The 12,322-nt window shown below is 46.7% G+C and overlaps 1 protein-coding gene across 2 annotated transcripts in view; it reads right to left on the bottom strand.

The window, feature by feature from the left end:
* Nucleotides 1-12,322, bottom strand: part of frmd5a (FERM domain containing 5a) — a gene marked incomplete at both ends in the record, with an annotated part of 294,584 nt that overhangs the window by 5,380 nt on the left and 276,882 nt on the right. For both annotated transcript variants that reach the window (XM_084334982.1, XM_084334983.1), the window contains 7 exons: nt 1,116-1,222; nt 1,538-1,606; nt 2,512-2,586; nt 6,890-6,981; nt 8,287-8,350; nt 9,309-9,397; nt 10,299-10,386. In XM_084334982.1, the coding sequence (XP_084191108.1) occupies nt 1,116-1,222; nt 1,538-1,606; nt 2,512-2,586; nt 6,890-6,981; nt 8,287-8,350; nt 9,309-9,397; nt 10,299-10,386 (584 nt within the window). The remainder of the gene's footprint in view (nt 1-1,115; nt 1,223-1,537; nt 1,607-2,511; nt 2,587-6,889; nt 6,982-8,286; nt 8,351-9,308; nt 9,398-10,298; nt 10,387-12,322) is intronic.

The raw sequence follows: 12,322 nt of genomic DNA, 5'->3' as shown, positions 1-12,322 counted from the left end.
CCTGAAATAGAGCAGGCTGAGTGACACACACACCTGCAGCATGCCCCCCACCCCCCAGCCTGCAAGAATGAACCAAATGGCTCTGGTTACTCTGTGTGTGTGTGTGTGTGTGTGTGTTTGTGTGTTTGTGTGTGTGTGTGTGTGTGTGTGTGTGTGTGTGTGTGTGTGTGTGTGTGTGTGTGTGTGCACGTGTGTGTGTGTGCGTGTGTGTGTGTGTGTGTGTGCATGTGTGTGTGCACGTGTGTGTGCACGTGTGTGTGTGCACGTGTGTGTGTGCGTGTGTGTGTGTGTGCGCGCGTGCACGTGTGTGTGTGTGTGTGCGTGCACGTGTGTGTGTGATCTGCTGCCTAGACAGTTAAGACATGTTATTTTAGATCAAGATATACCCCATGATATATACCTAGTCTAGATTTCTGGGGTATTTCATGAACATACAACCCTTTGCCCCTGACATTAAAGAACCGGTACTTATATCCTCTACTTCACATGCTTCTTCAGGCCTGAGCCAGTTCTCCATGGCGCGCACAGTGTGACTTCTCTGCGAACCTCTGCGAACCTCTGCGGTCCTTTAGTAGTGATTGCAGTCGAGAGTGGCTCTGAGAGAGGAGTGAGCGTGTTCTCTCACCATAGCAACGGCAATCACTGCAACACAGTCTGTGGGCAAAGTGTGGCAGACCTCATGCACACAGGCTGCACACAGGCTCAACATCGCAGACGATGCCACGCAGAAGTATCTCGTGTTTTCTTTTTCCTTCATTTCAGATAGTGATTGGAGAAGTGTGTTTTTAGTCGACGCTCGAAACCAGACCAATCTTTTCGCCGTCAACTAAAAACACACTTCTTCAATCAATATCTGAAATGAAGGGGGAAAAAACTAAAATAAATAACCTTCTCAAAACACTGTTTGATGAACATTGTTACTCAGCTGCCAGATTTGTACCCTTCCTGCTGACCTTACAGAATGTCTTGTAAGTCTCTTTGAATAAAATGTGAATGTAAATGTATCAAATGGATTTAACCACGGAGATACAGGCGGAGGCACGTGGGTACTGGGGGCGTGCCCGCCTGAAGCCCCGGCAGGGTCGCGGGGTTAGGGGGTCAGCCTCGAGCCTTACCCTCCATGATGGATATGTGTACGGCTCTCCGGCGGGTACGCGGCACACTGCTGAGGCGAGGGCCGTGGGTGATGGACGGGCAACTCCGGCTGGGCACCAGGCCGGCCCTGCGGAGACAAAGACACACACACACATGCAAATATGGAAACATACACACAACGGGAAAACACACGAATCACAACAATCAGAACCGCCGTGGGGGGGGGGGGGGGGGGTTATTCATTACACCATTTACTGTTGACCGTGAACACATAATCATACTGTAGCATGATGAGAGCACTGATCATAGCAAGACAACTACAGAGAGTGGCTATGAATAGAAGACGATGAAGAATAATTTTAACGCCAGATTGTGAATGCGTTCTGATTACGATTGTGTCTGGCGGTGGTGAGTGAGACTCTGGGCTGCCGCTCCTCTCTACCTGTGTATTTCTGGAGGTTCTCGTTTGATTTTGGCACTCTGCTCCATCACCTCTTTCGCTACTCGGCCACTGTTACAAAGCAAAGAAACAACACCTGGAATGAGTTGCGCACACGCACACACACACATACACACGCAAGCACACACACACACACACACACACACACACACACACGCAAGCACACACACACACACACACACGCAAGCACACACACACACACACACACACACACACACACACACACACACACAAACACAAACACATACGCCCTGGTGCCACACAGTGCAATGAAGGGGCGTCGCTGCGGTACATGAGCACAGAAGACGAGCACCGTGAAAACTCAATGTCAAGTGTACGCAGGATGGTAATTTCTTCATGCAGCGTATTAATCTTTTGCTTATTATCTGCTGGATATATGGCACTCTCTAGGGCATACTGTAGATTAATGGGGGGTATAAGACAACATGACAAACAGCTTTCTGTATTCCGTGCCCTCCTGTGTCCTCTAGCTAGTAGTGAGGTGCCAGTTGCCGTGCCCCAGGTGAGACTGGCTGCCATGGCGGCACAGGGGTGTCAGGAGGCCGCCTCCCCTGGGAGAGCCCATCTCCTGCTCCCTCTAGGGGGCGCCCTCTCCCCTCCCCTGGGAGAGCCCATCTCCTGCTCCCTCTAGGGGGCGCCCTCTCCCCTCCCCTGGGAGAGCCCATCTCCTGCTCCCTCTAGGGGGCCCCCTCTCCCCTCCCCTGGGAGAGCCCATCTCCTGCTCCCTCTAGGGGGCCCCCTCTCCCCTCCCCTGGGACAGCCCATCTCCTGCTCCCTCTAGGGGGCCCCCTCTCCCCTCCCCTGGGAGAGCCCATCTCCTGCTCCCTCTAGGGGGCGCCCTCTCCCCTCCCCTGGGAGAGCCCATCTCCTGCTCCCTCTAGGGGGCGCCCTCTCCCCTCCCCTGACGTCATTTACACTGCGCTGTAGCGGCGTACCTGTAGCGGAACCGGCTGCCCTTGAAGAACAGGTTGCTGCTGGAGACGGTCCGCACCTGACTCGACTTGTCCAGCCTGGCGGAGAAGATCACAAGGACAGGAGAGTGAAAGGGAGGAAGGCCTCTCAGGGGGGTGGGATGAGTGAGAGGCCTGTATGACAGGATTATAGCAACTATAAAGACTCAGGCCTGTGGGAATAAGAGATTGCCTTTTATGGTCGCCAGGGGTCAAGAGGACAGACGCTCCAACAACAACAACAACAACATTCCATGTATGACTTTCAGTGTGCATCGACTGGCAGACAATATCACTCCTATTACGTATGTGGGATTTTTTGTTTACTTTTCCCCCTGCGGCCCAGAAGAAAGAAAAACTAGAACCCCCATTAAATTATGCATGTCATCTCCTTGCGCTATATAGACTATCTCCCCAGAGGGCTTGCATATAACATTCAGCGTGTTTATATTGTCATGGTAAGTGAGACATCAATATTTAACGACTCATGTTTGCTCTCGAGTTGTGTGTGTTGTCGCTGTGGCGCAGTGCGAGAGCGCAGTGTGTCTCTCCATCACACACGACCGCTCAACTTGTGCCGAGCCGGAGTCCTTACTGAAGGCAGTCTCTCACGTTTCCCCGGTGAGTGAGTGAGTGAGTGAGCGAGCGAGTGAGTGAGTGTGACCGCGTCGTACAAACCGCCCTTCCTTCTCCTTCTCACGCCCTTCCTTCTCCCTAAACCCTCACACTCCTTCTCTCTGAACCCTCACACTCTCAGCCTCCTTCCGTCTCCTTAAACCCTCACACTCTCACCTCCTTCCTTCTCTCTGAACCCTCACTCTCACCTCCTTCCATCTCCTTAAACCCTCACACTCTCAGCCTCCTTCATTCTCCCTCACACCCTCACACTCCTTCCTTCTCTCTGAACCCTCACACTCTCACCTCCTTCTTTCTCTCTGAACCCTCACACTCTCACCTCCTTCCTTCTCTCTGAACCCTCACACTCTCACCTCCTTCCTTCTCTCTGAACCCTCACACTCTCACCTCCTTCCTTCTCTCTGAACCCTCACACTCTCACCTCCTTCATTCTCTCTGAACCCTCACACTCTCACCTCCTTCCTTCTCTCTGAACCCTCACACCCTCACACTCCTTCCTTCTCTCTGAACCCTCACACTCTCACCTCCTTCATTCTCTCTGAACCCTCACACTCTCACCTCCTTCATTCTCTCTGAACCCTCACACTCTCACCTCCTTCCTTCTCTCTGAACCCTCACACTCTCACCTCCTTCCTTCTCTCTGAACCCTCACACTCTCACCTCCTTCCTTCTCTCTGAACCCTCACACTCTCACCTCCTTCCTTCTCTCTGAACCCTCACACTCTCACCTCCTTCCTTCTCTCTGAACCCTCACACGCTCACCTCCTTCCTTCACCCTAAACCCTCACACTCTCACCTCCTTCCTTCTCTCTGAACCCTCACACTCTCACCTCCTTCCTTCTCTCTGAACCCTCACACTCTCACCTCCTTCCTTCTCTCTGAACCCTCACACTCTCACCTCCTTCCTTCTCTCTGAACCCTCACACTCTCACCTCCTTCCTTCTCTCTGAACCCTCACACACTCACCTCCTTCCTTCTCTCTGAACCCTCACACTCTCACCTCCTTCCTTCTCTCTGAACCCTCACACTCTCACCTCCTTCCTTCTCTCTGAACCCTCACACTCTCACCTCCTTCTTTCTCTCTGAACCGTCACACTCTCACCTCCTTCCTTCTCTCTGAACCCTCACACTCTCACCTCCTTCCTTCTCTCTGAACCCTCACACTCTCACCTCCTTCCTTCTCTCTGAACCCTCACACTCTCACCTCCTTCCTTCACCCTAAACCCTCACACTCTCACCTCCTTCCTTCTCTCTGAACCCTCACACTCTCACCTCCTTCCTTCTCTCTGAACCCTCACACTCTCACCTCCTTCCTTCTCTCTGAACCGTCACACTCGCAGCCTCCTTACGAAGGCAGTCTATCACGTTCCCCCAGTTAGTGAGTGAGTGAGTGAGTGTGACAGCATCGTACAAACCGCCCTTCCTTTGCCCTCTCCATCTCCATCAACACCTCTGACCTCTCTGTCCCGGGGTCACATGAGCACTCTAGATCTCAGCCCCCCCCCCCCCCCACTCTGCACCCACCATCCATTAACCGGCCGCATCATATCTGGCCTCTCACGCTCGCAAGCTGCTGTTTTTCTTAGCACCTTTCCGGGGTGGAAGAGGGGAAGCCACCCGCCATCAGTCACAGCCGAGACAGAGGAGCCATATCTCAGGGAAGAACGCTGGAGTGCTCGCTCTGGTGCACACTCTCACTCTCTAAAGATCAGTGGAGGCGCGCGTCCGCTGACAAACAGCCCCGGAGGACAGGCCTCGCAGTGGGGACACCTTGCGGCGACGGCGCCCACAGGGCGGCTCTCTCAGATGTATTGCAGTCAGAGGTGTAGATTTACGGGGGGGGGGGGGGGTGTTGCAGGGGGACATGTCCCCCTCTATATTGAGAAGAGGTCAATTTCATCACACGAGGACCTTCATTCCAACAGCCATCAGACTGTATAACGCCTCACTGTGCCTCACTGAGCACAGAGTAACAGTATAAATCCATGTATATCTTCCTGTACATTTAACATTTTACTGTATATTTTTAAGATTGTATATTTTAGAATGTATATACATATTTAGAATGTATATCTCTGACTGTGTACTATTATTCTTATTTTTGACTACCTAAATGTTTATTGTGAGCGATCTGTGGTGCAGAATGTCCCTCAGGATCAATAAAGTACTTCTATTCTATTTGTCCCCCTTATAAAATATAGCTAATATGAAAGACAACCCCCTCCCCAAAAGAGGAAAAAAACAACAACCTGTAACTATATATTAACCAACACTTTCAGACACCCCTACAGGACCGTACCATCGTCCTCTCCTCTCTATCACTAACATTATTGTTTAAGAATTTTTGGTTGAAATTAAATTAGTTATAAGGTTGTTTAATTTGTCCTTAACTCATTCAGTGCTGGGGATTAGCCGGGTCCAGCTTTAAAGATAGGAGCGCGTCACCGTGTTTGTAGAGCTATATCTATATTCTATATTATAGCTATAATGGAGACAATACTATAGTCATTTGACACTGACTTTCTTCCGTCCAAGATGCAAAAAAGAGATAATTTCTTCATGCATACGTTCACGTGTTATCCCGTGGTGAATATAAGTATAATTTCAGAGTGATCCGGGATCATTCCTGGCAAGTGAGTAATAGGGCGCAACGTGAATTCTACTATAAGCATTGGCGTTTCATCCCTGGACACGCTACTATTTTCAAATCAACTGTATATAATAGGTATTATGTTTCATCATGAATCCATGAAAGGGGGGGGGGGGGGGGGTCATTTCTGATGCTTTGATTGCCAGTAACGGCATTCGTTATAAACACCACAGACACCGATCAGTTGGATTGGAATGAAAACATTGCAGGATCAAGCTGGAATTTACGTCAAATAGTCCTTACCTGAGGTCGGGGGTAATCCAAAAAGAATATTTCAATTGTTTGATCGCCATTTGGTCCATCTGATGTCCATCTGGTCCACGACATAATCCAGCACAACACATGCATCGGGGGCATTTGACGCGCTTCAAATGATACCGAGTGAACCTCTAGGCTGCGCCCGGAGCGGTTTAAACGTAACACATGGTCTGGAACAGAGTTTACTGCACCTGGGAGGATCTGGCCGGTACTGCACCCTCTGCGTCCCAGTATGCCTTTTAACGGCAACATACAGGTCCATGACATTGAATAGAATATTAAAATCGAAAAAAAGGAAAACGGACCAAATAACGTATATACGTGGTTGACGTTTAACGGTTGTCGGCCAATCACGTATATAAACGCTGTTGGCGGGGAATGAGTTAAAAAAGAACTACACTTACCAGTAGAATGCCTGTCTGGGGCAAAGCACTGCACCATGCCGGCTAGCAAGCTAGCTAGCTAGCTAGCTACCTACTAACGTTACGTAAAAAACAATAACGTTATAAACTGTATACACAATATGTACAACGAAACAATGATTTACATTCGTATTTACAGTGATTTAATATGCAGCAAATTAACGTTATACGATTTAAATTATAAATACAAATATGGTAACATGGTTGTGGCTTTTAAAATTGATGGTTGGCTTTAGAGTGTTGGGTGAAACAGATACTAGCCACAGATTCAGGGTCAGTTTTCCCATTGTAGGAATTGTTACGGTTATGGAATATAAGGGAAATCTGATCCTACGTCTGCGACTAAAGCCAGGAGTCTACGCTGTGGTGACAAGGGGGAGGAGTTAAAGGGCCTCACTTGTAAAAGGCTTGGTGTTCCACTCCACACTTCCACAGGTGTTTGCAGGCCTCCGGTGTGGGCGCGAAGTACGTCAAGATGATCTTCTTATCCTGCATGTTGAGAATAAGAGGGGTGTGCAGGACAATATAACACACTGAGGGCTTGTGTCCAGACAGCATTTTTTTTACTGGCAGAAAAGTGCTGCAGGGCGCTGAGGAGCGCTGGGATGAAGCGCTGGGATGAAGCGCTGGCAGTGAGAAAAAAAGGCTGCGTGTGAGTTTTGTATCTACAGTATGGCAACAGTGTAACTATCACCAACCACCTGACCACCGTTGTATGAATGAATTACCTTTATTTATATAGCACCCTTCACAGTGAAGGGTGCTATATAAATAAAGGTCATTCATTCATACAATACAGCACAAATGCACAGGGTGCTTTACACTACAGCTAGCATATAAAAACAAAAACAAAAATCTGAAATAAATGACAACAACAACAGACAGCAGTTAAAAACAGTGAAACCAAATAAAATAATAGAATACAATTATTAAAATAAAATCATCAGTCACTAATTAAAAACTATAGGCACAGTGAGGACAAAAAGGGTGCCTATATATGACCAAAGGCCTGTCTAAACATATGTGTTTTTAGCTGTTTTTTAAAATAGTTTTCTGAGGGGGCAGTATGACAGACTAGCAACAGTGTAACTATCACCAACCACCTAACCACCATTGTATGACAGACTAGGGTTGTTGCTTTTGATTAACGTTATATATTTGTTATTTTACTGTCTAGAACCGGAAAAAGAAGCCAGGTGCAGCGCTTTTCCTCTAGGCGGCCGCATGCTGTCACATACGCTCACTCCTCATTGGGAACAATTGAAAAAAGACACTGGCGCCCAGAAAAATAACGCTATATAATCACAAGCCCTGAGACAGCCCAGAGTCACATTCTGACGCGGTGAAAACGCTAGTAGCATGCAACATCGTCCTGGCAGTGTCATCAGACGTGACGATCACCACACAACATCACTTCTCAATGACCATATTCAAACGGCAGCCATTCTGCTCTTACTGTATATCATGCTCAGGTTGGGATTTATTTCCAGCTGTCCTGACTGTGGTGGGGAGTTCATTCCACCATTGTGGAGGGAGGACCAAGAATAGCCTGCTTCGCTTTGATGACCCCCCCCCCCCCCCCCCCCCCCCCCCAGGAGCGGCCAGACAACACCTCACAACATCCAACTCTTCCCAGTGACCATATTCACACGGCAGCCATTTTGCTCTCACTGTACAGTATGTCACACTCAGGTTGGGACTTCCTTCCAACCTGAGCACGACGTAAGAGCAAAACGGCCGCCGTGTGAATTCCACTTATCCCCACAAACTCTGTTCAATTATTCACGCTCTCACCTCCTTCTGATTTGCATATATGTGGAACGTCTTCCCTTCGAACTTCAGTTTGGTCACCTCGTTCCTGTTCAGGGGGGAGAGAGCGGGGGGTGGGAGAATCGGTTACATGTGCGCAAACATCCATCTGAACAGAAAGCCACAGGGTCTTTAAATATTCATGAAAACCACTAGGAGGATCACATAAACATCAACAGAGCTCCATGTTCGGCTGACAAAGCGCACGTCGGGTAATACTCCCAGCACACCGGGGGACATGGAGTGAATGGGGAACGTTCTGCTGGAGGTAAACAAACAAGGCCACCGTGAATACTGTAAACATAGTGCTGTGTTTGCCTGGATATTACGCTAAGCACACTCCTGTGATTTCTCGGTTAAAAGGCCGCGTCGTCGGTGTAGAAGAGAAGGCGCCCGGATATAGATGTGCTTCGTCATTCATTTACAGTCTCGTGTGCTCGTGTAATGGTTCTCAATCAGTGGGAGATAGAAGAGTGACTCTGAAGTGTTTTTCACCGTTTATTGGCTCTCGGCTGCAGAAGACACATAAACCACAGTAATTGTAGTCTTCTGGTCACTGCACATATTGCATACCCTCAGCAGAGAGATACAGAACCGCTGAGTGGCTACGGCAACACAACAGGGGCACACAGCGCGATATGCAGTGAACCAAAACATCACAGGTGGCTCCAAAACAACAAATACCGGCTGGGGTTTCAATTCAGGTCAAATTCACACCTAAATAAATCACATTTCTAACACTGTTACACCCATCTACAACAAGGCAAGGCTACTGATGTTACTATTGTTGTGCTATCGTACCAGTGCCAGTGTGCAGGTGGCGTAATTAGCCATCTGTGTGTATGCTAGCCTCCAGCACTGGTCACAGGTACAAAGGCAGATGGGAAAACTGTCGGCCAACCAGCTGTGGCGGGAGAGAGAGATCAGACACCAGCCAAGCCTACAGTGTGTAGCTGGAGGTAACAGGAAGAATTCCACGCGCCAGAGACAAAACCCACTTTACTCACCACTTGAGGAAATGAACCCTCTTGTTTCCCTGAAGCACCACGAAACCAAAGGGGGTGAAGGCGAGGAAGGCCGGGTTCCCAGACACGTCCTGTAACAAAGACAACATGAATGAATGGATGAATGAATGGTTTATTTTCAACAATATCAAATAATTTAAAAAAAATTATGAAAAGATAACATTTAAATACAATGTATATAAATTAATATAAAAGTATGTAGCAAGGTCAGAAATATGACATCACCTATGACAATAGAACATAAACTATATGTATAGCACTGAAACACAGTATAATGTGATTTCCATCATATTCATGGTCACTACTACCATGGTAACAGAAAATGCCATGTGCCATCTGTATCATTGTTTAAATTGGGATTATACCATGGTATCATTCAAGTACAAATAATGGTACCATGGCAATCCATGACTTTTACCATGGCTGTACCATAGGAAATAACTTATACAATGGTAAAACAAAAGAAAATACAGGTAAACTACCATGATGTTTTTTTTTATAAGACCCAAAAAGGTGCAGGACATTATTTAGAGGGAATACAGCAAAACAATTTGAAGATCACACAATCAACTGGACTATGTTACTACCAACATTTCTACCCTTGCTTTCATCAGGTTAACATACTGTAGTCCAATAAATACTTTTAATAAGAAGAGAGAAGTGTGTCGATTTATTGTCTAAATAACCTGCATAGTATGTCCTTATGACAAGTATATTATAGAAATCCACCCATTTGTGATCCATCTCTTTACTGTTTTATAGATCATCTATATGCCATCATATAGGCTACCGTAGGCTACTAATTTATATTATACTAATGTATATATCATATACCCAGTTTAATCACCTTTATGTATTACAATTGCACTTTACTGTAACATTTGCACATTTGAGTTTGATGCTAAACCTGGGACAGAATAGGCACGAGAATCTGAGGTGTTTCAACAGCAGACCGAGAACGAGCCACTCAACCTTGCAAGGATGAGGATCCACACCATAGGTCTCCAGCATCTGGGCTTTCTGCAGGAAACTCAACTCAGAGTTTTCAGGAGTCTGTCCACTGAGAGAAGAGCAAGACATCTGTTTCAGCATTAAGCACCAGCCATGATGCACGGGAGACGTACAGACACAAGAGCACCAAGAGACAGTACAGAATTATATTTACAGGGGCTGAAGACTGTGATTCTGACTCTGAAGCTGGAGGTTCTTCCTTCTTTTGCTGCATTTAAAAGTATGATCTCTGACCACTGTGTGTTGACTTGAACCGTCTGAGCTGATTTATTATTATTTATTCTTTATTATTCATTATTGCACATTGCTCATTGCACATTACATCACATGCATTTTTGTAGTTGGAACTGTACATAGCCATTTCTTTTATTTATCGTTTATATAGTGTAATATCTGCATACTGCGCATCCTGTTATCTGCACTGCACCCTTTGTTAGAATTGTATATAGTCATCTTGCTGTTATTTTATCTTGTTTTATTTTATTCTATGCTTTTTTTAAAGAAATTACATTATATTGGATGCTACTACGGTCGAGGAACCACAACAAAGCAAATTTCACTTTTTTTTGCTGTACAAGGTACCGAATGATGACAATAAAATGAATCTGAATCAGAATCTTATTCTTATTTATTGTGCCTATATGTATGAAATTGCTGTCTTGTTTTGTAAACTCATCGTCGCTGTAAACGAGGGTGTCTTACGAGTTGAAATAAAGGTTTGAAATGAAATGACTGTATAAGCCCCGCCAACTTCTGCCACATCTCTTTATATCCTGTAGCTGAACTGAAGGGAGGATAATGCACCCCTTTCTAGATAAAGTGTCACAAGCTCACAGGAAGTTGAAAGGCAAAATCGGCATACAGTGAATAGAGTATAATGTTACTCATTTAGAGAAACCCTTGTTTTTAAGATGGAGAAGTTCAGCACAGGGTACTGGTGACTGGCCAGACAGAGAAGAGAGACCCAGACAGACAGAATATAAAGTATATCATTATCAATGACAGGAGCGTACCTGTGTTCCTCTACATCTCGTCCTCCTCTTCATCTCCCGTGTTCCTCTACATCTCCTGTGTTCCTCTACATCTCATGTGTTCCTCTACATCTCCTGTGTTCCTCTACATCTCCTGTGTTCCTCTACATCTCATGTGTTCCTCTACATCTCCTGTGTCCCTCTACATCTCCTGTGTTCCTCTACATCTCCTGTGTTCCCCTCTACATCTCCTGTGTGCCTCTTCATCTCCCGTGTTCCTCTACATCTCCTGTGTTCCTCTACATCTCCCGTGTTCCTCTACATCTCCTGTGTTCCTCTACATCTCCTGTGTTCCTCTACATCTCCTGTGTTCCTCTACATCTCCTGTGTTTTCCTCTACATCTCCTGTGTTCCTCTACATCTCCTGTGTTCCTACATCTCCTGTGTTCCTCTACATCTCCTGTGTTCCTCTACATCTCCTGTGTACCTCTACATCTCCTGTGTACCTCTACATCTCCTGTGTGCCTCTACATCTCCTGTGTTCCTCTACATCTCCTGTGTACCTCTACATCTCCTGTGTACCTCTACATCTCCTGTGTACCTCTACATCTCCTGTGTGCCTCTACATCTCCTGTGTTCCTCTACATCTCCTGTGTTCCTCTACATCTCCTGTGTTCCTCTACATCTCCTGTGTTCCTCTACATCTCCTGTGTACCTCTACATCTCCTGTGTTCCCTCTACATCTCAAAATGGCATCCAATGTAATAAAAAAAGTCAACCAACGAACTAGATTCTTGTACCGGATCTCCTCTCTGGTAAACAAGAATACCCTGAAGACTCTGGCAGGAGCACTCATTCAAGGGTACTACGACTATGCTTGCACCTCATGGTACCAAAGCACCTCAAAGGTGCTAAAAACAAGATTACAAACGTCACAAAACAAACTGGTCAGACTACTGCTTGACCTTACTCCTAAAACCCACCTCACCCCTGCCCACTTTGACTACCTAGGAT

This window comes from Notolepis coatsorum (assembly GCF_963971535.1).
Source record: "Notolepis coatsorum genome assembly, chromosome: 18".
Taxonomy (NCBI): Eukaryota; Metazoa; Chordata; class Actinopteri; order Aulopiformes; family Paralepididae; genus Notolepis; species Notolepis coatsorum.
This window is presented reverse-complemented; position numbering and strand designations above follow the sequence as displayed.